General features: G+C 39.1%; 2 protein-coding genes across 3 annotated transcripts in view; both read left to right on the forward strand.

The window, feature by feature from the left end:
- The first annotated feature begins 1309 nt into the window (after nt 1-1309).
- On the forward strand, nt 1310-12176 carry LOC124257766. The gene is made up of 17 exons (XM_046691895.1): nt 1310-1385; nt 2165-2490; nt 3166-3320; nt 3650-3902; nt 4330-4435; nt 4862-4961; nt 7250-7345; nt 7558-7608; nt 8025-8109; nt 8264-8323; nt 8527-8703; nt 9284-9422; nt 9595-9703; nt 10510-10582; nt 11141-11287; nt 11398-11537; nt 11696-12176. Exons 1-17 carry the CDS (start codon nt 1334-1336, stop codon nt 11925-11927), a joined length of 2301 nt encoding a protein of 766 aa, XP_046547851.1. The 5' UTR covers nt 1310-1333; the 3' UTR covers nt 11928-12176.
- Nucleotides 12177-13582: 1406 nt separating this feature from the next.
- The window catches only part of LOC124257765, a 28590-nt gene continuing 15891 nt past the window's right edge, over nt 13583-26281 (forward strand). The window contains exons 1-16 of one of the 2 annotated variants that reach the window (XM_046691893.1): nt 13588-13733; nt 14398-14738; nt 15575-15726; nt 16068-16320; nt 16583-16688; nt 17100-17196; nt 17620-17715; nt 17940-17990; nt 18453-18537; nt 18684-18743; nt 19369-19545; nt 21411-21549; nt 21921-22029; nt 23113-23185; nt 23952-24098; nt 24206-24345. In XM_046691893.1, the coding sequence (XP_046547849.1) occupies nt 13682-13733; nt 14398-14738; nt 15575-15726; nt 16068-16320; nt 16583-16688; nt 17100-17196; nt 17620-17715; nt 17940-17990; nt 18453-18537; nt 18684-18743; nt 19369-19545; nt 21411-21549; nt 21921-22029; nt 23113-23185; nt 23952-24098; nt 24206-24345 (2078 nt within the window). In that variant the 5' untranslated portion in view covers nt 13588-13681. Of the gene's footprint in view, nt 13734-14397; nt 14739-15574; nt 15727-16067; nt 16321-16582; nt 16689-17099; nt 17197-17619; nt 17716-17939; nt 17991-18452; nt 18538-18683; nt 18744-19368; nt 19546-21410; nt 21550-21920; nt 22030-23112; nt 23186-23951; nt 24099-24205; nt 24346-26281 lie in introns of both variants that reach the window. The other variant, XM_046691894.1, reaches the window with a different exon arrangement.

The following is a 26281-nucleotide window of genomic DNA, read 5'->3' on the forward strand; positions in this document are numbered from 1 at the left end:
CAATGATCTCTTTATTTCCAGTTAAGATTGGTTAACTCAGGGGACGGAAGTTTGCTATTTCATGATCACTGAACAATATAGGATCATCAGTATATGTGACGTAAATGCTTTTTGTTTAAATATCTTACTCACAATCTTACAAAGATGTAATCATTGAGGAAACATTTTCAATAAAAAATGTGTCTGTGGTCACGTCGTTTTGAAGCCACAAAATGTGGGTCACGGAAATAAGTGTTTCATTAATTGTGTCATGTGAGTTTATTGTGTTCATCAGAACATGAAATGTTTTGTCAGAATTGAAATTGGTAAATTTCTGAGAATGTGAAAAGAGAAGAAAATCGTTTATATTTTCGCGATTCCATATGGTATTTGGTCAACTTGTAAATTCCATCCTCGATAATTTTAGGATTATGCTTAAGCAGGGATATTGTAGCACATTTCCAGGATCCAGCACTATATCAATTGCCACAATATGTGAGTGCAATACTCTTGAATGTCGCCTTGAAACGCACGACCTGTTTAAACTCTTGCTGCAAGCTGTTTGAATTAGGAGATAAACGTCATGTATTGGCCAATTTCCGGGTGTTATTGAGTATTTGAAGTATGGGAATTCCGACATTGTGAACACAAAAGTAAACCAAAAGGGTTTTCTGTCTGCACTCATTGACATCGAGTATGGGTACAGCAGTGAAGTGTCATCAGCCGGTTGTTTCTGCTGGTACCCTTGGTAGCATCTGGACCTACTCATTTGTGACGTCATTCCGACATTACGTCACAATGTGATTTGAATGACGTCACCACTGCTGACGACGCATCAATTCAATGCGAGGATTCTTAATTTAGGTCACCGACATCGTCGTTTGTTTTCTGCCTTAGATTAATCATAATTGTGCTTAGAAAGTATTGAATTTGCAAGCGTCCTCGTGCTTTAACTATAATAGTTAAGGGCGAAAGTGTGCTTTATTACACTATACATGGTGGTAGAGCGAACTGTATTTCTTAAATACACAGCGAATAATCTTGCAATTGCAGGTAATCGAATACCATTCGATCATGTTTTTCAACCATTCAGATGAAGAACACAGTGCCTTTGAATTCCATGCAACATCTTTTTAAACAAAACATGACATTAATTCAGTGGAGTTCCTGTTAGTTTCATGACAGATATTAAACTGGACAACACACGGACATAAAGAAGCATTTGCCTAGGTGTAAACAATTATCACATGATAATCTTCTTGACATAACACGGTTATCATCTGAGATAGTGTGTGCATTACATCAAGTGACATGTAAGTCATATGATTTGATTGCCAGTAGACATCAGCTGACGATGTGCACTAAGACCTGCATGTACCTGTTTCTGTCTCTGTTGCTCTGTTTTGGTAAGTATTTTCTTACATCAAAAATGGATCTAAAGCCAAAATGTTTCTTGTTGGTATCTAAATATGGGTAACATTTGAAGCATATACAGGCGTTCGTAAATATAACAAGTAGTTTCAAGTATCATCGATTAGGTGGAGGAAACTATCATCAGTTAAAGAGTGTTCTTTGTACATTAATAAGGTGCTGAAATAACATTCAAACTTTTTGTTGTGCACGTCCTGGACATAAAGTTTTGAAAACGATTTAAACAGTAAACATATAAGTACCAATTGAGTGATGATTTAAACGGTAAACATATAAGTACCAGTTGAGTGATGATTTAAACAGTAAACATAAGACAGTGATCCTGTTCACATACTTAATTAATACGTTTGGATTCAGCCAACAGCCTTCACAGTTTAAATGGATTCCTTGCAGTGAAAGTAATGTAACTGCCCACTGTTCTGTTATTTTTAGAAACAGCAGGGTGTGTTTCAATTTTAACTATGAGCTTCAACTATTTTACTTTCTAAACAACACTCCTTCCTAAATTTCCTTTGTTTGAAATCAGATCGCTTGGGTGAAAAATGAACCTCTCTTATTGTTCATTAAGTTCAGTGTGAGAGCATCATCGCGGGGAATGGCATGTATACAACATAGACTATTCAGGGTTTTGTTTGCAGTTCAACAAACTGACAAGTCAATAGAGTCATTTGCTTTTTGCTTCTCTTCTGCTTGTCACGAGGTCATGGTGTAGGCAGGCATTCACTTACCTAGTAACGTGCAGTTTCCATATTAGGAGCCTCCGAGGGAAAACAGGACTTTGCTGTCAACGTCAACAATGATGGCACCTACAACGTCGTTGTTCAGGGAGATGTGTGGCTGAAGAGCGCTCCCACCTTCTTCAGAGCTGATGGTCAAGTGTTCTCCTCTGCTGATGGATCTCTGAAGCTAGTCAAGAACACTCAGTCCAGTGGTGTGGACGTCATCGGGCAGTGGGAGGCCAGCAGCTTCTTGTACCAGGCAGGGTCCAGTCAGATCGAGGCCAGCTTTGTACAGTACACACCAGATCCAAGCATATTTACTTACAACAATCCGGCCTTACCGTTCATGTTGTTTAAACAGGTGACTACACATAGCCTGGGAATGTAATGGGTACAATTTCCATAATTTAGAAAAGGCAAGACCTTTTACACAGCTTCCAATATTAAAGAACAAAAATACATCTTAGCTCATTACAATCAGTACAAAATTTATCATTCTCTGAAACGAACGAAGTGTTGGTGCTCAGCACTACAGCAGCGCAACAAATTAAAACAAATTATGACAAAGTATATTTTGAACAACCCAACATGTTGAAATTCTGTTTGATAATAGTTATCAGTTTGTTGCCAGTGTTCGTCGTCTTCACTGGTACACATCGAAATCGTAAATTAATTCGGACTTTTTGCGCCTTGATACTGTTCAAAGGTATTTCTGCATGCATTTCGACTTGTTCATGTTAATACATTTTAAATGGCATTATGACATGCGAATTCACACGCAAGTCTTTATTCAGGTGCTTTCCAACATATGTGTGTTCTTGGCGATACATATCATCTTAAGGATTATGTTTCACTAGTGACAACGACGACTTTGCATCAGTGTAGCATTTAGGACTATTGGTGTCAGTTCTTTATGTAATTTAGGAAATCAACTCTCGAAATGTAGTTGTAAGTACACATGATCTTGATATTTTCCTAACTGACACGTGGTCAGAATACACTCTCTTCATGTTTTATGTCATGATGACGTCAACAGCGTTATATCAATGGAGCAAACAACACCGCCTCCAACAGCACTGCCTTCACCATTTCTGGCTTTCCTGGATTTCTAATTCAAGAGTCCACCATCCCACTGGGATACCTCAGTTATGGAGGACTGATGTTTGGATTTATGGGTCTCATGGCAGGGCAGTAAGTACCTATAAGGTGATGTCTAATACGTGATTATTACGCGTTGAAGGACGACACATGAACCCTTTAATATCAGTTGTTCTGCTAGAAAATGAATATCGCGATCGTCACCAGGAACCAACTGCACATGTATATACATGCAAGTCTTTCTTTTCAAGACGGGTATATTTCAGTCGATTTTAGATTAAATTACGCCAATATCCCTGTAGATAAAACATTTCGGCATCTACCTCCCAAATATCAAGTGGACCATCTCTTGCAAATATGTTGTAAATATGTTGTTTTACTAATTGTAAATCAGTAGTAACTACGGAATACTTTTTGTTAAGATGGGGACCATCATCGTTCAAAATCGACGATGGGATTGAAGGTGGACCCTTGGCTTTATTTGATAAAGTAAAGACTGCAAATACACTGATTATCTCCCCTGCCAGTCGATTTATGTCGTCATCAATATGGCGTCAGAACTCCAGCACCGGCGGGAACAAGGTCTACTGGGGGACGATGGGAGGAGTTGAAGATGTCCCTGTTGGCGTTGAAACAAGCATTATTCTTTTCTGTGGTAACCAAGGCATTAATAAGGTACATATCATTCTTGTTTGAAACAACTGTAAGCAGCATATGAGACTATCTAATGGCCTTTCAACATGGTATAAGTCTTCAGAGTTTTTGGGAACACGATGTATTAATTTTGTTTGTGGAATATATGTCTAGGCTTAATGCGATTTCTATGTTTGGCTTCGCACAAAAATCAATATTTCCCCACTCGTGGGTTGTGTAGCCTAGTGGTTAAAGCGTTTGCTCGTCACACCGAAGAACCGGGTTCGATCCCCCACATGGGTACAATGTGTGAAGCCCATTTCTGGTGTCCCGCGTCGTGATATTGCAGGAAAATAGATAAAAGAGGCGTCAACCCATACTCACTCACCCTTCTCATTATTTCTCCTTTAACACTTTGATGACAACTGAGAATTTATTTTTGCATAGAAACCTTTTACTGTGCTTGCAGGCCATGGTAAGTTGGGGGCAAATCTTGAAACACTGGTTCGGCCGTACAGATCAATATGTCAAGTCCGACTTTACAATCAACTACTTAGGGTACTGGACAGACAATGGTGAGCATATTTGGCGATGCCTTGATTTGGTTATACCAAACTATTATGGAACAACATTTTTGTATAACGTGTCCTTAATACAAATAATGCAATACGTCTTTCATCTATGCATACTACATCGATCTAACCTGTGCTTGGTTCAAGGTATAACGCGCAACCTCATCGCATCATTGCGCCCCTCGAATAAAACGCGCACTCGGTACAAATTCAGGTGAACAACGCTAGAGGTTGATAATAAATCGATATGTGGCATAACTTGAACTTGCATGATTTCTGGTTGTTTTTACTTGAAAACCACTTAACATCTGGTGTGCCCTGAAGCGATTGGCTTTGTTCAGAAGTTGCCTTTGATTTGCCGTTTTGACAATACAGAAAAAGGAATGCATTTTTGTCCTTGCGTTTATGACCAAATCATTTCCACGACAGGAGCGTATTACGCTCACCTCCACAAGATGGATAAAAAGACCCCCCAGGACACAGTGTTGGACATCAAGAGCTACTTGGTGCAGATGGGGGTACCCGTCAGGTAAGTGTAATTTCTCATGCTTTTCATGCATGTTATCAGAAGAGTTTAATGAATTTAATGAATCACCAAGGCCTGCTTAGTACATTTTCTTATCCATCAACACATTTTATGCTATCAGTAGAGTTGGATGAATTCAATGCCTTCCCCAAGCTTGTCAGGTACGAGAGAAGCATTTTGTTATTTATGAACACTATGACGATGACTTTTTAAGACAAATTTAACATTTGCATTACGTTTTAAGTGTAGTTATTATTTTACATTGACAAAGGTCATTTGAAACCTCTTTCATTTCATACGAACAATAGTTTACAGAGATGTGTATGTGTCAAACAATGTAGAAATATAATATTTAAATAAAGAAACGCATATCACAGATCTGTGCGAAAATGTTGTATTTTCAAACATATATAACATGTATAACTCCACAAAGAGACTGTAGTACATGAATTTTTACATTAGTTTAGAAAAATGAAATGTCAATACAACCAAGTGGATAATTTTAGATACACCATTCACAAGTTTCGTCAACCTTCAAAAAATTGTCAATACATGTTGTGCCCACCACGCGCACGAAAAACAGTTCTCACACGCTTTGTCATCAGACGTTGTACAACTGCATGGGGATTCCCCCGCCACTACTCCTGCAGACATGCAGCTAGCTCCTGGAGAGTTTGGGATTCCCCCGCCACTCCTCCTGCAGACATGCAGCTAGCTCCTTGAGAGTTTGGGATTCCCCCGCCACTCCTCCTGCAGACATGCAGCTAGCTCCTGGAGAGTTTGGGGTTGACGTTGACGCTGAGCAAGATGGCAATCAAGTTCATTTCAAAGGTGCTCTATTGGATTTACACCCGGGAAACGCGACGGCTAGGGGAGCACGTTAACCATTTTAGCGGCAAGACAGTCCATTGCGACACGTGCAGTGTGCAGGCTGGCGTTGTCCTGCTGGCACAACTCACGTCGCACGTCAATGGCTGCAGGATGGTGTCTCTGCAACGCACAGATTTCCCCGAACGTGGACCAGATTGGTACGAATGGTGTCGGATATCTCCGCCCACATGATGACACTTACTCCACCAAATCTGTCCACTTCACGCACACAGTTAGGGGCATAACGTTCATTGACCCGTCTGGAGACCCTGTTTCTTCCGTCACGTCAGTAGGAACCTGGATGCATCACTAAACCAAATGCGTCGCCAGTTCCATAGGCTCCAGGCGGTCATGTTGCTACACCACCGGAGACGTACGTTGAGGTGAGGTGAGGTGAAATTGGGTTTTACGTCGGGCTTGGGAATATTTCGCTCATATGACGACGTGCATGCATGCATGCGTGTACTAGCCCAGACTTAAGCTGGTTTTATAGTGCTAGCCCACTGAGATACCATGCCGCAGTGAAGCATGAATACCCCACTCAGACACATTATACTGACTCCTAGCCGACCAGTCCTTGTTGTACCCATTAATGCCGAGCGCCAGGCAGGGACCAACAAGTACCATGTTTTAACGTCTTTTGGTATGACGCGGTCGGGGATCGAACACGCGGCCTTCCGCTCTCTGGGCGGACGCTCTAACCACAACACCACGGCGGCGGTCCCGTACGTTGAGCGCGATGTTGACGACGTAGCACGGTTCCGACGTAGGATATCCTGGCTCTCAGTCCAATTTCTCTTAACCGGTTCAGTACAGTTTGACCCAATATCCTCTGAAGTCCTGGCATCCTGGCTGCTGTGCTCTCACCCGTGGCTGCAGTGGTGACTCGATGTCTTCCTGTACTGGGACGGCCATATGTTATGTCTGTTTGGTTGTAACGAGCTGCAAGCCGTGATATCGTTCTCTTACTAACATTCAGACGCCTGGCAACAGAGAATTGGGACTCTCCAGCCTGCATTCTTCCAATGGTGATGCTCCGTGTCGAAGCGTCAAGACGTGGCATAGTGATTTCACCTTGAAAATCCTTCAAAACGAATGCCGCTCTTTATTGCCAGACTCTCTTTACTGTACAATTTTCACGTGAAAGATGATTTATATGATAGTATATGTTTTACTTGCTTGTCACATTCTTTGTGTCGAATAGGGCCATAGCTGGAACAGTCATTATAGGGTGGCTTGCTCCTGGTACTGGCTCATTTCGTGGGGATCTCTATGGTGGTGGGTAGTACTGAGATATGTACCTTTCTCTTTACTTGCAAGATACATTTAGTACCATGTATGATGTTACTACCTTGACAATAGTTCCACATATGACGTATGGCGCTACTACTGGGACAACTACCTTGTTGTTTATTTACCAGGTACATTCAGTTCGACCTGTGGTGGTACTTCAAGGCCAGTGACCATGGTGTTGTAACTTGGACAGCTGAACCAACGGTCTTCCCCAATGGAATGGTGTGAGTGTTTTCCAAAACTGAACTTTGAAAGTGTGTTTTTTCATAATCCTTAAAGTCATATTAAGATTGTCTGTACTTTGTGTTCATCACTATACTGACCTTCTCATTACCATAACGTTCCATAAATAAGAGTTTCCTTTAATAAAAGTTATATATGTCCGAGTTTGGTGGGTGAAACTAAAACGATTTCGTCTTGCTTTACTGTGATAAAGGTGGCTCTACAACAAGACAGAGTTACCTGTCTTTGGCTACAACACGTTCTGGTAAGTCAGGTCAAGGAATCAGATTACAAGTGTCCGATTTCTCTTCATGCAAAGAATGAAATTTTACTTAAGAATTGTATCAAGAATCGTAAACGTTTCTCATATATGAAGCAAGGGTAATGACAATTACAGTCTAACACCGTTATGTCCAATATAAAGGGACCCAGGTAAATGTTACGAGTTATCAAAGTTCAGCGTAAAGGAATGATAATGAATGTGCAAGGAGAGAACTAAGGCTCCACACATCCATGTCATGAGAAACGCAACTCTTTATTATAATTATATAATGCGTTCTTTAAGGACAGTGTAAACGTTGTGTACATGGTCCGTTCTGTTTTGAAATGTAAAGATTTAACAGATGTGTACTTGAAGCTCTATGTCATTAACTATTGTATGGTTTGTTAATCTCGTTTTAGGTCAAGCAACACAACTTACGCCAGGGCTAATGGAGGAAAGTATGACTTCCTGATCGATGTTCCCAAAGCTTTACCACTGGAAGAGGTACTGGCACTACTAGATATGGCATTCAAGTTATAGAAATTGCTAAAATATAATCGTTTTCCTCTTCATCTATGTATCATTTGCTATGGGATTTTGTTTCATGCACCATTGTTCTATTGACGGAGTTTTAGACATGTATCCCATCACGTTTCAGATGTTTTGGACTGACTTGCTCGCTGGAGGAAGGATATGGGGTCTGTTTGCATATGAACAGGTATTATCTTAAGTTACCAAATATATATAATAGATATTAAACCTCACACTACATATTTACTTCCATAGTTTTGTTCCAGTCCTCTTGGATTACCTCAATGGTGAACTTCCAGGAATCTCAAAGTTTCTGTTTCTGTAGTACCTCCCAGAGAGAAGTCTCAAACCTCATTATTGATCATACGTTTGTTTGTTTCATTCCTGTAGGATTTCCTCAGTGAGGAATTTGAACAAATAAAGGAATTCCTGACTGACATTGACCTTGGCCGCCAATGGTTGACTCAGATGGGGAATGGGGCTGCCAAGAACGGTCTGACCATCCAGTACTGCATGTCCTACCCACGACATATGCTTCAGTCTCTGGAAATACCTGTCGTCACACAGGTGAGAGCAAGAATGCTTGCAAGCCAATGTGAACAATATTCAAATATATCAAACGCTTTGAAAACACCAAAGTCTGGAGTGAAACACCAAAAGCTGCAGTAATATTGCTGGACATAGAGGGAAAGTTGAAATCATTCCTGTTGTCATCCAGGCTTTTGTTTTGTCACTGTGAATCTTTATCCATAGATCTGAATATGAATAGCACTGGGATCATTTAATTCTCGTTCAGGCAAACAGAGGAAGGTAACGGCTCATTAAAATGATTATTTGCAAATATCAGATTATCGATGTACCCAAAGCTTTAGTTAAACTTCTTACCCAAATTACGTTCTTGTGAATTTGCAAATCCGTGCGGAAATGCTGATTTACAATCATCTATAAAGAAACCTACCCTCTCGGAGGACACATGTGGTTACCAGCTGTTTTCTAGCTTCTGTTTTACGCTCAAAATATTTATCCTGTCCCATGTAGGGAATAGATCGTGAACAACACTTTAGGCATCGATCCCATCGCCAGTGACACAAACCACATCTGGAATTGTCATGTAAAACAATGTCAAATAATGTAATGTTTGTTTCAGGCGCGTGTAAGCCATGACAATCGACCAGGTACCGACAACTGGAAGATAGGTGTGACGTCACTATTTGCTTGGGCTATTGGAGTTGCACCCTTCAAGGACAATTTTTGGACAACCAGCGTGCAGCCTGGAAATAGTTATAGTATGTAGTACTTGAGTCTGGATCAACAGGAACACTTCACCTTCATTGATTTTGGAACTTATGTTTCGTCTTAGAACTTTTTTGTTCAGATGAAAATATGACAGAGGAATAACACAATGATGCTGTCACTACATCCATGAAGACTCATTGAGCATTGAATAATGTGCTGCAGATGCTACGGAACCGTACCCGTCCCTTCACGCCGTGGTTGCAACCTTAAGTACAGGCCCAGTAGGAATTGGAGACATGGTTGGGGGCACGAACAAGACACTCATCATGAAGTAGGTTGGATGTTAATTAACAGAGTACATTTTACAAATGGTCCATTTCATACATTTTCAACCTTTTATTTATCATTCATTACTCCTGTTGTTTGTTTCTTTTTGTTTTGTATTTTTTGTTTTTGTGTTTGTTTGTTTTGGGTTTTGGGGGTTTTTTGTGTTTTTCTATTCTCTACCATATTATTTGTTACCACTCTACGTATTATTCTCTTCGACACTTATTCTTGATATAAATCATTTATTCATAATCCTGATTACATCATACATTTCTCCGTTACGTATAACTTATTATTCGTATCGTTTTAGTTTTGTTTGTTTGTTCTTTGATACGTCTCAATGTTTCTTTAATATGTTACTCCTGTGATATATATTTTTATTTGCATATGTTCCTGTATTTGTTACGCATTGTATTTATTACTATTATTATTCCTTAAATATTATTGTTTCAATTACACATTCCTTTTTTAGTGAATGTTCCTGTATTTCTAATATATTCTAACCCTGTATTTATTGATGGTACTTCTGCATTTAATATTGATGTCCCACGTGTATTATTATTCATGACACTCCTTTATTTATTATTTATAATGTCTGTTTATATATTTTTTACTCCTGGATGACTGTTTACTTTTTTTCCCTTTATTATCTATATCTCGCCAATTTGTTATTTATTATTCTTGTATTTATTAATTATACTCGTACATAATATACATTATTTTCGCATTTATGTTTTATTATTTCTGTTACTTCGTCCATCTAAGTACCCACATCTACATTTCACCACTGTCACTACAACTCTTTCACAGATCTGTAAATGCTGACGGCTTAATCTTGAAACCATCTCGACCTGCAACTTCAATTGACAACAGGATACGGAGGGTACCTGTTCACAATTACTCCAGTACTGCACCTTGGCAATGCAGCTCAAGCATATCTATTTCTTGCTACTTTTATCAAAATATGTCATCAGTTTCATCTTCTCGAAAAACCAATGAGACACTTGGCAGGAGTAATATCTACGTTAAAAGGCTTTAACAGCACTCGATTCGGTTGAAGTAACGGTTCCAACACCTTTGCTATTATTTTATTAACTTCATGGATTATGCTTTCACCACCCACCTGAACACAGGGCGCCACACCCCTAATCACTTTTCACTTCCCCAGTCCCGCCCCTCAAAACAGCAGTGACTAGTACTCTTTACACAGTTTACAATATATGTTATATGGTGTACAAAGTAACACTGAATACCAGCAGGAGACTGAAGTTCTGTCTTTAAAACGTAAAAGTAACGAGGTATGATTAACGGAGTGTTTTGCTTTACCCTGTGGGGGCTTATTCGAAGCTAAATCACATAGAGATGCTTATTTTATGAAGTATAGCTATGCCATGAAATAACCTGATAGAACTTAAAGGTTCTTATGATGCATGTCTTATAGATGGCCTGGTCAGACTTTGAGGGTCCTGATGGGGAGGTGTGGTCCACGTATTCAGATTTTGGTGGAAAGAACAAGTACGGTATCATCCTCGCTGCTGATCTCCAAGGAAGCTACACCATGACACCTTGCATGGCTGGATATCAAGGGGTAGGACATTGAGATGTTACTCTTCTTATTTGATTGCCGTAGGTTAGTGCCACAAATATACATGTACAAATAGTCAGGTATGCAACTAATATAAACGCTGGTATTTCCAGTTTCCCAGCTCCATGGTTTTCCCAGCCAAAGATCCCAACAAAATCCAGCCCTTGACCAACGCCCAGCCTTTGACAATGAGTGGCTGCACCATGGCTGACTTCTGTCTCTTCTATGTATCACCTGTACTGAGCATCAATGGGTAGGTGTATTACTTCATTTCAATCACACTCATACCAAATACACGTGGAAGACACCCCGAAATGTATTAACTAGTGAATATACTTTACAATGTTTACGTTTGATGGAACATGCGACTTGAAGTCACAATGTTTAAACAGCTATATCATTACTATACAGCAAACAAGTTCTCATCCAGGGTGAGTTAGACAAGTGGGTGCCCATGTCACCCCAGAGAGTGACAGGCATCAACATTGCCGATGACATCACCATCAGCCTCACTGGAGCTGCCCACGAAACTGTCTCCTTCTGGTTCAACGTGGATGGTAAATCCTCACCTGTGACCTGTACCCTCGGAGCAGGGGGACTAGCCACCCTCAGTTTCTCAGCAGGCACATGTCGTGGTGTTTAATCAATATGATGTATATATGAAACGTGTAGCTTCATAACGAATAAACGCAAATCGGATCATTGCATTCATTTACCAACGTATTTCCTTTAGTTTCCATGTTCTAAAATCTGGCTTTGTTTCCTATTACTTATAATGGTGTATGCGCATAAATATTTGTACATGTTCATAACTTATCTTCCTGTGTGTACTATTTTGCATTCATTATGATGTTGCTGCTTCTTGAGAGAAAATAAACAAATGCTATTTGGACTTTTCTTTTTGTCTTTTCTTTCTACCGTGGTATCTCTGTGTGCATTCTTCTGCATGCAACTCGGGTCATAATCCACAGACTACAATTCTGGGTAAAGCAAGTTTAGAGGCAATGAGAGTAAGAAGAGGTTTTATAGCATTAGGTTTACAGCAGAAACGTGTCTGGTAAACAGCGTCACTGTTACAGTTCATCCTTTTCTGTTTTGAAGTGCATAGGTTGTTTATATACCTTAAAGGTTACGTCTAAATCAATACACTATTTGTTCCCATTATTCTCTCCTCTATATATAACTCCAAGCTCTGAATTTTGACTTTCGGATATTAAATGTGGACGTCCGTTCTGCTGATGACAAGTTTCAATCCACGTCATTATATGTTGGTCTTATTGTTTCGATACATCGTCACATTTACGTTCAAGCACTTGAGCTAAACGTTAACACTTTGCCAGGCGATTTGTCGTTAATTTTGTTATGTGAGTTTATTGTGTAAAAAGTTCGAACATAATATAAAATATTTTGACGCAATTCAAACTGGGTAATATCTGAGAAGTGAAAAGAAAGCAAATCCTTTATATTTCTGATATTAGGTCCAAGTGTAAGTCCATCCTTGATTGTTTTAGCATCATGCTTAAAAGGGATATGTTAGCACATTTCCAGCGCTATATCAGTTGGGGCGGTGGGGTAGCCTAGTGGTTAAAGCGTTGGCTCGTCACGCCGAAGACCCGGGTTCGAATCCCCACATGGGTACAATGTGTGAAGCCCATTTCTGGTGTCCCCCGCCGTGATGTTGCTGGAATATTGCTTAAAGCGGCGTAAAACCAAAACTCAGTCAGTCAGTCAGCTATATCAGTTAACACACTACTTTAGAGCAATTCTCTTGAATGGCGCATTCAGTACAGCGTCAAGCCACTAAGGCCTGCATGAACAATTATGTTTAGTTATTAGGTTCAGCAAAGGCAGTAATATTCCATATTCATATGGCGGAATACAAAATAATTCAATACGATAAAAGATGGATATAATTTCAAAAGCCATGCAAAAATAAAATGCTAAAATGGTGATGATATTTTGGGTATTTATCTTTAAACACATCAATTTGCTATAGTCAAATCACATGATGGCGGAGTGTGCTCTACTTTGACTTTCTGAACTCGGAATCAAGACCTTGGTCAAATACATTATGGATTCCATATAACCTCCTTTTTTAACTTCAGACTTCAAACAAAGCATGGAGACATTAGATTAGTGGAATACCTGTTTGATTCATGACAAATGTTAACCTACATACAAGAAGTATGTACGCTAGTGTAAAAAAATTCATACATGTCCAATCTATCTTCCCAACCTTGACATAACACTGTTATCATCTCAGATAGTGAACTAGATTGTGTCAATTACATCAAGTGGTGTATAAGTCATACGATTTCGTTGCGAGTCGACATCAGCTGACGAAGTGCACCAAGACCTTCGTGTGCATATTTCTGCCTCTGTCGACAACAGTTGAAGATGTGCAATAAGGCCCGTATATTACTATTTCTGTCGCTGTTGCTCTGTGTTGGTAAGTATGTTTGTTATATAAACAACTGACTTCAAAAGCCATAAGGTTTTAACTTAATAAAAATATAAAAACTCCTTGTGTATAGCTAACAGTGACGTAAATTAGAAACATGAAGAAAGCTTTTATAAATGTATTGAAATCTCTAGTATCATCAGCTAGATAGATAGAGGAAGCATCATTAATACTTCATGTCAACCGATGATCAGAGAGCCGGGCTTAAAAATTTACCATTGTGATGAAGGCGCACCACACCCACATAATTATTGACCTTTGTGTCGTACATGCCCTGGACATAACGTTTTGAAAACGATTTAACATATACTCAGTTAAAACGTTTGGGTTTAGCCAAAAGCCTTTGTAAGAGATATGAATGCGTTGTAATGTAGCTGCCCAGATCCCTTGAAGATAAACCATTGTCTATTCAGTGAAGCAAGATATGTTTTAATTAAAACTGTGAATCACAAATTGTTTTCTGAAAAGTGTCCCACCTTAAAAAAATTTGCTTTGGCAAACGATGTTTTGTTGGAACAAAGATTGCCATGGTGAATTTTGCACCTCAGATAAAATGAATCGATTGCTCTTCATTATGTTTAGTGTGGGAATTTCACAATCAAGAAAGTGATCAAACCAATCGGGCCCATGGTGTATGTATTTCTTCACTTAGATGTTTCCATGTCAGGAGTCTCCAAAGGAAAGCAGGACTTCGCTGTTAACGTCAGCAGTGACGGCACCTACAGCATCGTTGTTCAGGGAGATGTGTGGCTGAAGAGCGCTCCTACCTTCTTCAGAGCTGATGGTCAAGTGTTCTCCTCTGCTGATGGATCTCTGAAGTTGGTCAAGAACACTCAGTCCAGTGGTGTGGACGTCATCGGGCAGTGGGAGGCCAACAGCTTCTTGTACCAGGCAGGGTCCAGTCAGATCGAGGCTAGCTTTGTACAGTACACACCAGATCCAAGCATATTCACCTACAACAATCCGGCCATACCGTTCATGTTGTTCAAACAGGTGAGTAAACATAGCCCATGGTTGAAAATGTTCTTGACGAGCACCTGCTATTGTGCGCGTCCTTTAGCACACATGTTACACAACAAATATTTGTATCATACTCAACACCACTGCAGCGCAATACATTAAGTGGTGATGTGATGAAAAATATCTTCACCAGATGTAATGTGGTTTGATCATGATTATTGTTTTGTCACAACATACCCGATTTCGTCGTCTCCTTTAAAGTGGTAAATATCAAAATGAATAGGTTTTCTCGCCGTGATAAACTAAAATGAGAAGCAAATGTAACAACTGCATCACACATTTCGATTTTATTTAATGTGCGTAATATATATTAGAAAATATAACAAATCACCTATTCAAGTGATTTAGTACAATTTTATTAATGGTTTTATTTAGTAATAAAGACTTTTCATGTTACCAGTTGATTGTTCTTCAAAGATACTTTCGATTTGAGACTTCATTATGTGGTTCCTTGAGTACCTCGAAATGTACGTTGAGGAACACATGATCTTCATATGTTCCTCACTGAGAGATCCGGGTTAGAATTGGTCTTCAGCAATCAATGCTTCTCGTAGGAGGCGACTAACGGGTTCGGGAGGTGAGGCTCGCTGACTTGTTTGACACATGTCATCGTATCCCAATTGCGTAGATCGATGCTAATGATGTTGATCACTGGATTGTCTGGTCCAGACTCGACTATGTGCAGACCGCCACGACAATAGCCGGAATACTACTGAGTGTGGCGTTAAACAACAAACAAACAAATAAATAAAATCACTGAGACGTTTTCAGAAAACAAGTTCTATGTTTTCATTCAACGACGGCAACAGCGTTACATCAATGGAGCAAACAACACCGCCTTCAACAGCAACTTCACCATTTCTGGCTTTCCTGGATTTCTAATTCAAGAATCAACCATTCCATTGGGATACCTCAGTTATGGAGGATTGATGTTTGGTTTCAAGTATCTCACGGCTGGGCAGTAAGTATGCATAAGATGATGGATGATGTGTGATTCTGTGTTACGTGTTGACAATACATGAACCCGCAGATATCACCGGCTCTGCCAGAAAACAACATATGGTTAATGACACAAGCAGCCAAATGATTGTGCATACAATTTGGTATTTTTTTTCAAAACGGTTTTACCCAGTCGATTCCACATACAATTCCATCCCACTTACTTGAAGATAAAATGGTTCTGCATCTACATCACAGATATCATGTGGACCATCTCCTGTAAAAATGATATTAACGGCGTTATAAAACACAGATTAGTGATACATTTTCAATCGGTTTCAACTATTGTAAACTTTCTTCAAGGTGGGGACCATCATCGTTCAAAATCGACGATGGCATCGAAGGTGGACCCCTGACTTTATTTGATAAAGTAAAGACTGCAAACACACTGATTATCTCCCCTGCCAGTCGGTTTATGTCGTCATCAATATGGCGTCAGAACTCCAGCACCGGCGGGGACAATGTCTACTGGGGGACGATGGGAGGAGTCGTAGATGTCCCTGTTGGTGTTGAAAGCAGTTTTATTCTTTTCTGTGGTAACCAAGGCATTAATAAGGTACAAATCATTCTTCTTTAAGATACCTGTAAACAGCATATGCGACCATCTAATCGCCTTTTAACATGCCATGAGTCTTTAAGGTAGTTTCTGGATTTGTTTCCGGAACACTGATGTATTTGTTTGTTGAAGCCATATCTGGGCTTATCTTAATTTCTTTGTTTGGCTTTGCAAGCTTCACGGCCAATTTTATTTCTCCTTTAACACTTCATTATAATGATAACATGTACTTTGGTATAAAAGGCTGTTATTATGGTTGCAGGCCATGGTGAGTTGGGGGCAAATCTTGAAACAATGGCACGGCCGGACAGATCAATATGTCAAGTCCGACTTTACCATCAACTACTTAGGGTACTGGACAGACAACGGTGAGCATATTTCGAGATGCCTTGATTTGATTTCACTTACCAGTCATGGTCTGAAACTAACGTGTCCTTCATACAAATAATGCAACATATCTTTTATATACAAAGATCTGACCTGAGACTGGTTCGAGGTATGACGAGCGCCTCAGCAAATTATTGCAGGAGTTGTCGAGTGAAAAATGTATTTTTCACAAATTCATAAGATGATAAATGACACTGGCGGTTGGTAATAACTGGATTGGTGACAGTTTCTACCAAACACTTGAAAACCACTTGTGGTATGTCCTGAAGCGAGTGACTTTCTTCAGAGGTTGCCTTTGTCTTTTGACAATCCAGGAAAACCAATACACCCTTGTCCTTAATTTTATATCTGAACTCTTGGCAAACAGATCATCAAGCATGTTATTTGTTCAGGGGCGTATTACTCTTACCTCCCCGAGAAGGGAAAGAATCACCAGGACACGGTGTTGGACATCAACAGCTACATGGTACAGATAGGTGTTCCCGTCAAGTAAGTACACTTGCTCATGCCTTTTCATGTATGTTATCAGAAGAGTTGAATGAAATTAATGTCTCACCCACGCTTGATCCGTACGAGAGAAGCATTTGGTTGTCCATCAACTCATTTTGCAAGCACGATGTTTGTTTTATTCCCCGAATGCATTATGTTTTAATAGTAGGTGACATTTTACATCGACACATTACATTTGAAACCCTCGTCACTTTCATACGAATAAATATTTATCACAGATATATTCATGTGTCAAACAATATAGAAATATGTTTTACTTGCTTGTTACATTCTTTGAGATGAGAAGGGACACAGCTGGGACAATCGTCATATTGTTTACTTGTTCCACTGTTGACTCATTTCGGGAGGATCTTTATTGTGGTGGGTACTACTGGGACAATGACCTTGTTGTTTGTTTGCTAGGTACATTCAGTTCGACGTGTGGTGGTACATCACGGGCAATGACCATGGTGTTGTGACTTGGTCAGCCAAACCAACGGTCTTCCCAAATGGAATGGAGTGAGTATTTTCCCTTACTCATCTTTGAGAGTGTTGCATTAGTAATTCAAGTTATAGTAAGATTGTTTGCACTTGATGTTTATCGCTATACTGACCATTTTATTATATGAACGTTCCTTTATCACCAACATATGTTGTCGTATAGGATTTATATGTAAGAATATATATATTGTATTCCGAGTTTGGAAACTAACATAATTTTGTCTTGCTTTACTGTGGTACAGGTGGTTATTTAACAAGACAGAGTTGCCCGTCTTTGGCTACAACACGTTCTGGTAAGCCAGATCAAGGAATTTCTTCATGCAATAATATTCTATTTAAGAATTGTATTAAGAATCATAAGCGTTTCTCATATGTGAATAATGGCAATTACAGCTATTGCAGTCGACATAGCCGTGAAACTGATAAGGGGTGGGCAGACGCTCGGCTTTTACATTGAGAAAACCCTAAGCTTCACATATTGATACAAGTGTGTTAGACTGTATTTGAAAAAATAATAAAATTTCGGATGAAAGTCCTTACAATCCACGTCATATGTGTGATTGAAATTAAATATAACGCGTTCATTAGGAATAAACTTTGCAAACATCATTCCCATCAGAACAGTGTAAACATGTGTAGTTCCATTTTGTTTTGATGCATTGATAGGGTCTGTTCCTATTGGTGAAGATACAAATAGATGTCTACTAAAAGCTCAGTGTCAATATATACTGGATAGTTTGTCAATTTCTTTCTAGGTCGAGCAACACAACCTACGCAACTGCTAATGGAGGAAAGTATGAATTCCTGATCGATGTACCAAAGTCTTTACCACTGGAAGAGGTACTGACGCCTCTGAATATGCCTCTTGTTGTCGACAGCTAAACTATTATCATTTTCTTTTTCATCTAAGTATCATTTGTTGGGTGATTTTGTTTATTTGTTTCATGTACGATTGTTTTATTGGCATGTATCCCGTTACGTTTCAGAGGTTTTGGACTGACTTGCTCGCTGAGGGAAGGAAATGGGGTCTGTTTGCATATGAACAGGTATTATTTCTAATTACATAATGTTTAAAATAGATATCAAACCTTACAGCACATACCTTTTTCTTTATCTTTTTGAATTTTCGCTAATAATTTCTAGGATGGATTATTGTAACAACCTCCTCGCCGGTTTTCCAAAAAGTGTCATCAGCAGATTGCAATCAGTCCAGAACAAAGCAGCTGGACCGATTTCACTCTCCCTAACATCAGACCATATCACCCCGATCCTCAAAAAACTTCATTGGCTTCCTGTTCAAAAGCGAATCAGTTTTAAACTTCTCTGTCTAGCTCATCAGTGCCATTCTTGTACTGCTCCATCTTATCTCTGTGACCTCCTCCAGCCCTATGTTCCATCCAGAGCTCTCCTCTCAAACAGCTATTCATTGTACCTAAAGTCAAATTGTGTAGTTATGGAGTTTCCCATTCAGCAGCCTGTGAGTGGAGCATTCTCCCTCAAGAACTACGTACTTCTCCAGCCTACTCTTCTTTCCGGACATCTCTTAAGACTCACCTGTTCCGTGAAGCATTTGCCTGAACACATCTTTTCTTTCTTAGCGCTTTGAGCAAGATATTCATCCTGGAATGGAGCTATTATTATTATCATTATGAATTTTGTTTCGTTTTCTAGGATTACCTCAGCGATGAATTTCGGGGAATTAACAAGCTTCTGACTGACATTGACCTTGGCCGCCAATGGCTGACTCAGATGGGGAATGGAGCTGCCAAGAACGGACTGACCATCCAGTACTGCATGGCCTACCCACGATTTATGTTACAGTCTCTGGAAATACCTGTCGTCACACAGGTGAGGGGGAGTCGCGAGTTACAACCGGGTACTCAAATATTGTGCGAGTGATTGACTTTGGTGTGAATAAAATCATCCCTTTCAAAATCCACACAAAAACTCATCCAGTTGATTGGACGAAGCTGACGATATCAGAAGGTATTTTAAAACTATACCGAGGCCTTGAATGATGTATGCATGATCGTGCAGCTCCTGAAATGTTACTGAAAAGATATGCGATTGTACCTCAATTATGAAAACAGCAAAGACTGGAGCTGCAGTAATGTTGCTGGACATAAAGTTGAAAGTTGAAATCCTCCCTGTTGTCATCCAGACTTGTGGAGATTGTTTTGTGACTATCAAGTCTCTATGCATAGATCTGAATATGAAACAGTTTAGGCAATCTCACTGGTATCTTTTACAGTACAACCAGAAATTATTGAGAATTAAAAGATCGTATTTTTTTATATTTATTCACTCATTACTCACATATTAAATGTGAATATTAGCAGAACATAACTCCAGATTCAAAGACAGGTGAACAGTTAGTATTTTGTCAAGGCTTCATTGCGGCGGGGCTTACTACTGATCAAAGAAGTTAGAAAGTCGTGGTCCATGCTGTCCCAATATCAGACCACCTCTTCTTTCATTTCAGCAATATTTGTCAGATTTGTCTTATTGACACTTTCCTTCATAAGTCCCCCAACATTTTCTATTTGATTTAGGTCAGGTCAGATGTTTTGGGTCGTTGTCCTGCTGGAAAATCCAAAAATGTCCATAGAACACGTGAGCAGATGGAAGTAAATGTCCTTCGAGAATATCTGTGTACCGCTCACTGTTCATATTCCCTTCGATACACAGAGGGGCGTTGCCCCTAACACAGATATGCCACCCCACACGTTAAATTTCGGACTGTACTTTGGGTGCTGATACAAAGGTTTTTCAGTTTGTTTGGTCCAGAATTTCACTGTATTAGGAAACAGCCACACAGAACTTTCATCTGAGAAAATCACATTGTCCCAGTTAAAATTTCTATGCTGTAAGCACCAATTCAACCTTCGCTCCTTTTGTTCAGGTTTCATGATCAGTGATGGAATTCCTCGAACTTTTCTGCCAACCCATTGCATGCAGCTCAGTTTTAATTGTCTCCTTACAGACAGCCACAGTTCCTCTATCAATCATATCCAGCCTTAAGTTTTCTAAACTCCTTCGTTTGTTTTTTAGAAACAAGAATACCAAGCCGCCTCCTGTCACCGACAGTCAATTTTCTGGGCCTACCTGCGCCTCCCTGGTGCTCAATGCCATATCCATTTGCAATATTTTTCAAAACACGATAAACAGTGGACAAAGGGATGCCTGTTCTACTTGAAATCACTTTAGCTGATCTGATGTCCTTGTTATAATACTCTAAAATCAACTTTCTCTTCTCTAAATCATCCATACTGAGGATCACTGAAAATGTCGTCTGCTAGCAAGTAAACAAAGGGGGTTAACTCTTCACAAACTTATGAAAAGGGATTAACAGAGTTGTCTCTCTTGAATGAAACCAAGCACTTGATAGCTGGTCAAGGTTGTTTATACTAGAAATACAATTAAACATGTTCCTAAAATTTTCAATAATTTCTGGTCATACTATACTTTCAGCTGGAGTAAATCAATGGAAAGGAATCGGCTCATTAAAATGGTTATTTAAGATCAGAACACCAATACACCTAAATCTTCAGTTCTTGCCCAAATTACTGTCTTGTGCTTTTGCAAATCCGAGCAGTGATGCTGATTCAAAAACATGCATCAGTGAACAGATCATCTCGGGGGACACGTGTGGGTGCCATCAGTTGGCTTATTTCTGTTTTACTGTTCTCTCCGCAAAAATCTGTATGTTTCAGGCCCGTGCGAGCCATGACAACCGACCAGGTACCGACAACTGGAAGATAGGTGTGACGTCACTATTTGCTTGGGCTATTGGCGTTGCACCCTTCAAGGATAATTTTTGGACAACCAGCGTTCAACCCGGAAATACTTACAGTATGTGATAAACTGGTTCTGGATCAACATTAATCATTTACCTTCTGGATCAACATTAATGCTTTACCTTCTGGATCAACATTAATGCTTTACCTTCTGGATCAACATTAATATTTTACCTTCTGGATCAACATTAATACTTTACCTTCTGGATCAACATTAATACTTTACCTTCTGGATCAACATTAATACTTGATCAATATTAATACTTTACCTTCTGGATCAACATTAATACTTTACCGTCACTGACTTTGGGACTTCCATTTCTTCACAGAACAGTGTTTGTTCAGTTGAAAATGTAATACGGGTAGAACATCATGATGCTGTAACTACATTCGTACGACGAATTGTCATTGAATATTGTGTTGCAGATTCTACCGAACCCCACACGTCCCTTCACGCCGTGGTTGCAACGTTAAGTACAGGCCCAGTGGGAATAAGTGACATGATTGGAGGCACGAACAAGACACTCATCATGAAGTAGGTTGGCTGTTAATTAGGCCACTAGTTTTACAAAAAAAATAGAATTAATATTTCTTCCAAACTTTTCCAAGTTGATGTTAAATCCCCTACATTATCTTGCTGACTCTTCATTTCACATATATTACTCCTGATTAAATTAATATATATGATTCTATACTTATATACTATTTATACTTCTTTACGCATAATCTAACATTTTTACATGTATTCCTGACGTAAACCCCTACACCTCCTCCTCTTATTGATCATATATATATTTAATATGGATATATTGATTATGAATCCCGTGTACATTGTTGCCGCTTCTGTATTTAGTACTTATTATAAATGTGATATCTACATATTTTTTTTTAAATTAGATATGTTCAATTCCTGTATTTGTTATTGTTACTCCTACACATATCATTTATTATTCTGTCTTTAATATTACTTTTTTCCATTTCATATCTTTTTATAAATACTGCCAATATTAGTGCATCTCTATTATTAATCCTGTATTAATTGATTGTCCTTATTTTTATCCCCTGTTAATTACTATATACTACTTTTTTATTTATCAGTTATTACGCCTGTTTTACCATGCGTTACCCCTGGATGACGGTTTTATTTTACACAGATATTTAGTGTTTATGATTTTAACAATTATCAGATATCAGCCCTGTTACCTGGTCCCTCACGTCTATATTTCATCACTGTCACTTCAACTCTGACCGCCTCCGTGGTGTAGTGGTTAGAGAGTCCGCACGGAGAGCGGAAGGTCGTGGGTTCTATCCCCGACCGCGTCGTACCAAAAGACGTTAAATTATGGTACTTGTTGGTCCCTGCCTGGCGTTCGGCATTAATGGGTACAACAAGGACTAGTCGGCTCAGAGTCAGTATAATGTGTCTGAGTGGTGTATTCATGCTTCACTGCGGCATGGTATCTCAGTGGGCTAGCGCTATAAAACCAGCTTAAGTCTGGGCTAGTACAAGCAGCCGCACATACACATACACACGCATGCACGTCGTCATATGAGCGAAATATTCTCAAGTACGACGTAAAACCCAATTTCACCTCACCTCACTTCAACTCTTCCACAGATCTGTAAATGCTGACGGATTGATCTTGAAACCATCACGACCGGCGACTGCAATTGACAACAGAATACGGCGGGTAAATGTGTACATCACTACACTCTAACACTGATTTGATTTGCATTGTACCTCTAGTATATTGAGCTCTTATTTGCTTATCAAATGGTGTCATCAGTTTATCATTCAGAAGAACGAATGAGACACTTAGCAGAAGACTTGACTCGGGTAAATTGACGTCTGAAACAAGAGCGAATACAAATGCCATTATTAACTTATTTTCACCACCCATCTGCACCCTATTCAACACCCCTCAAGTGACAAGGCGTACTCCTGACACAGACTACACTATGTACTTCACACGTACCATGTTTATGGTGCATAAACCTACACTGGAAACTCACACTGGAATGATTTCTTTACAACAAATTGTAACAAGGTATGTCTAACGGAGTATCTTGTGCTACCCCGCAGGGTGAGGGTGCAATCATAAATGACATGACCTACTTATTTTATGACATACATGTGATAGAAATAATTTGATAAGGTTGAATATTCTGAAATAGCATGGAGTACCTTGATAGACCTTAACATTTGCTATGACGTTCTAGCCGTTGTGTTTTCTAGATGGCCTGGTCAGACTTTGAGGGTCCTGATGGGGAGCAAACTGACAACAGATCATTAATTTGCACCCTGCACAGCGTACAAGTAATCTGAGAACTGAATACAAGAGGCCTTGGGTGGAGTTTTTTACTATTTTTCTGATTGAAGCTGGCAAAAGAATGTGAACATTTTCGCACAATTCACCTGTGCATCACACTCTTGAATACCTATGAAATGTTTTCCAGATGGCTTGGTCAGACTTTGAGGGTCCCAATGGGGAGGTGTGGTCCACGTATTCAGATTTTGGTGGAGAAAACAAGTACGGTATCATCCTCGCTGCTGATCTTAAGGGAAGCTACAACATGACACCTTGCATGGCTGGATATCAAGGGGTAGGCCAGTAGAGTATTGCTACTAGATTTCAGGAAGTTAGTGTTTAGATCTTTGTATATATGAATATAGTCAGGCATTCAACTAATATGAACGTTGGTATTTACAGTTTCCTAAGTCCATGGTCTTCCCAGCCAATAGTCCCAACAGGACCCAGCCCTTGACGGACGCCCAGCCTCTGACGATGCGTAACTGTACCATAACGGACTTCTGTCTCTTCTATGTATCACCAGTACTGGCCTTTAATGGGTACGTTTAACTTTTCAAACACGCAGATGTGTGCCAAATGATCCAGAAAACTAAGGAAACGAATCAAGCTATTATAAATATTTATATATTCTAGCAAAACATATACCAAAGGACATGTGTTCCGACATTATACAGGTTATGTTATAGATGTGTTCATCATTTGGAAAGAGAGGTGTGGAATAGAGACAATGCATCAGAGATATCTCAAAGGTTTTTAATTGTTCAATATGTTACTAATGATTTCGATCATCAACTTTACCTCAAAGATATGGTGAAAGATGTTGATAAAAGAATATACTTTGGAGCCGATATCGTGAGAGGTATTGATAAGAAAATATGTTTATGTATGAAGGATTTCTACAAATGTATGTATATTGACTTCAGTTGATGTTGGTGTAAACTAATACACAGTGTAATCAAATATATATTGGGTATTTACTTATATTTTACGTTTCTACTCAAAGTAATGCAAGTGAAACATCGAGGCATATATATATGGCATTGTTCAGACACACACACACACACACACACACACACACACACACATATACACACATATATATATATATATATATATATATATATATATATACGCGCACAAAATGTCTAAAATAGTAAAGGTGTTCAGTCATAAATATTACATAGATAAATAAAAACAGAATGCCTTTTTCTCCAACATGTTTCGTTCTTTACTCTTCAAGGAGATTGTAGCGGTTACAGTATGACGTCATTACATATATATTGTGACGTCACAATAGGGACAACATTCTAGAGTGACAAGGTCACAGCTTGCAATGGTTTAACATTGGTTTGTACTTGTCTATGAAGTAGTGTTCTTTTAAAATTCGTTTTACTTTGTCCGAATTTTGAACTTGATAACAAGGAAATATTGTAAATTTAACATCGTTTCCTTTCGCACAGACATCTAGATGTTCACTCAGTGGGATACATCGGGTTTCAGGACACTTTATTTGTTGTTTGTGGACACGAACCCGGGCTCTTAAATTTTCTGATTGACCAATATACTGTTCATTACAGCCTGTGCATGTTATGACATATATTATGTTTTTGCAAGAGCAGTCAAAATTCTGTTTTACATAGAATTTTCCGTGTCTCGTGAAAGTTACAGAGTGTCCTTCAACAATATGTCGACACGTTCCACAGTTACCTCTGTTGCATCTAGACGCAGTAGGATTTGATACATTATGTTTCTTTAAAATAGATTTGGCTTTTGTTAGTATCTTTTTAAGATTCTGATTTCGTCTTTTGCTATTTACTATTTTTCTAGATTTCAGCATTGATTTCAGTTTTTCATCTTGTTCTAAGATGCACATATTTGTTTTTATGTTCTGGAACACATTAGGGTTCAACGGATTATAAGTAGATACAAAAGCAATTACTTTTTCCTCATTGGTTTGTTTCATCGTTCCTGTCAAAAGATCTTCTCTATTAAGCTGTAAAGCTTTATTTATTCCGTCTTCAACAAGAGATTTTGGATATTCCCGTAATAGTAAAAACATCCTAAGTTCATTCAGTCTTTGATTGCGGGTGTCCTGGTTTGAAACTATTGTACATATTCTTCGTGCCAGGTTATATGGAAGACTTCTTTTGGTGTGGCTCGGATGACAAGATTTGAAGTTGAAACTAAAACAGCTTTCTTAGACACAATGGTCATCAAATCGGGGCGGAAATTGGACACAGATATCTTCTACAAACCTACAGATACGAAACAATATTTAAACTTCAAATCTTGTCACACTACTTCATAGACAAGTTCAAACCAATGTTAAACCATTGCAAGCTGTGACCTTGTCGCTCTAGAATGTTGTCCCTATTGTGACGTCACAATATATATGTAATGACGTCATACTGTAACCGCTACAATCTCCCTGAAGAGTAAAGAACGAAACATGTTGGAGAAAAAGGCATTCTGTTT

Source organism: Haliotis rubra, unplaced genomic scaffold, assembly GCF_003918875.1.
Source record: "Haliotis rubra isolate DU_JTF1 unplaced genomic scaffold, ASM391887v1 Scf672, whole genome shotgun sequence".
In the NCBI taxonomy this organism is placed as follows: Eukaryota; Metazoa; Mollusca; class Gastropoda; order Lepetellida; family Haliotidae; genus Haliotis; species Haliotis rubra.

Coding starts and splice junctions, on each gene's coding strand:
- LOC124257766 (XM_046691895.1), top strand. CDS start 1,334: ATGTGCACTAAGACCTGCATGTACCTGTTTCTGTCTCTGTTGCTCTGT. Junction 1,386..2,164: donor GTCTCTGTTGCTCTGTTTTG/GTAAGTATTTTC, acceptor TTTCCATATTAG/GAGCCTCCGAGGGAAAACAG. Junction 8,324..8,526: donor GTCTGTTTGCATATGAACAG/GTATTATCTTAA, acceptor TCATTCCTGTAG/GATTTCCTCAGTGAGGAATT.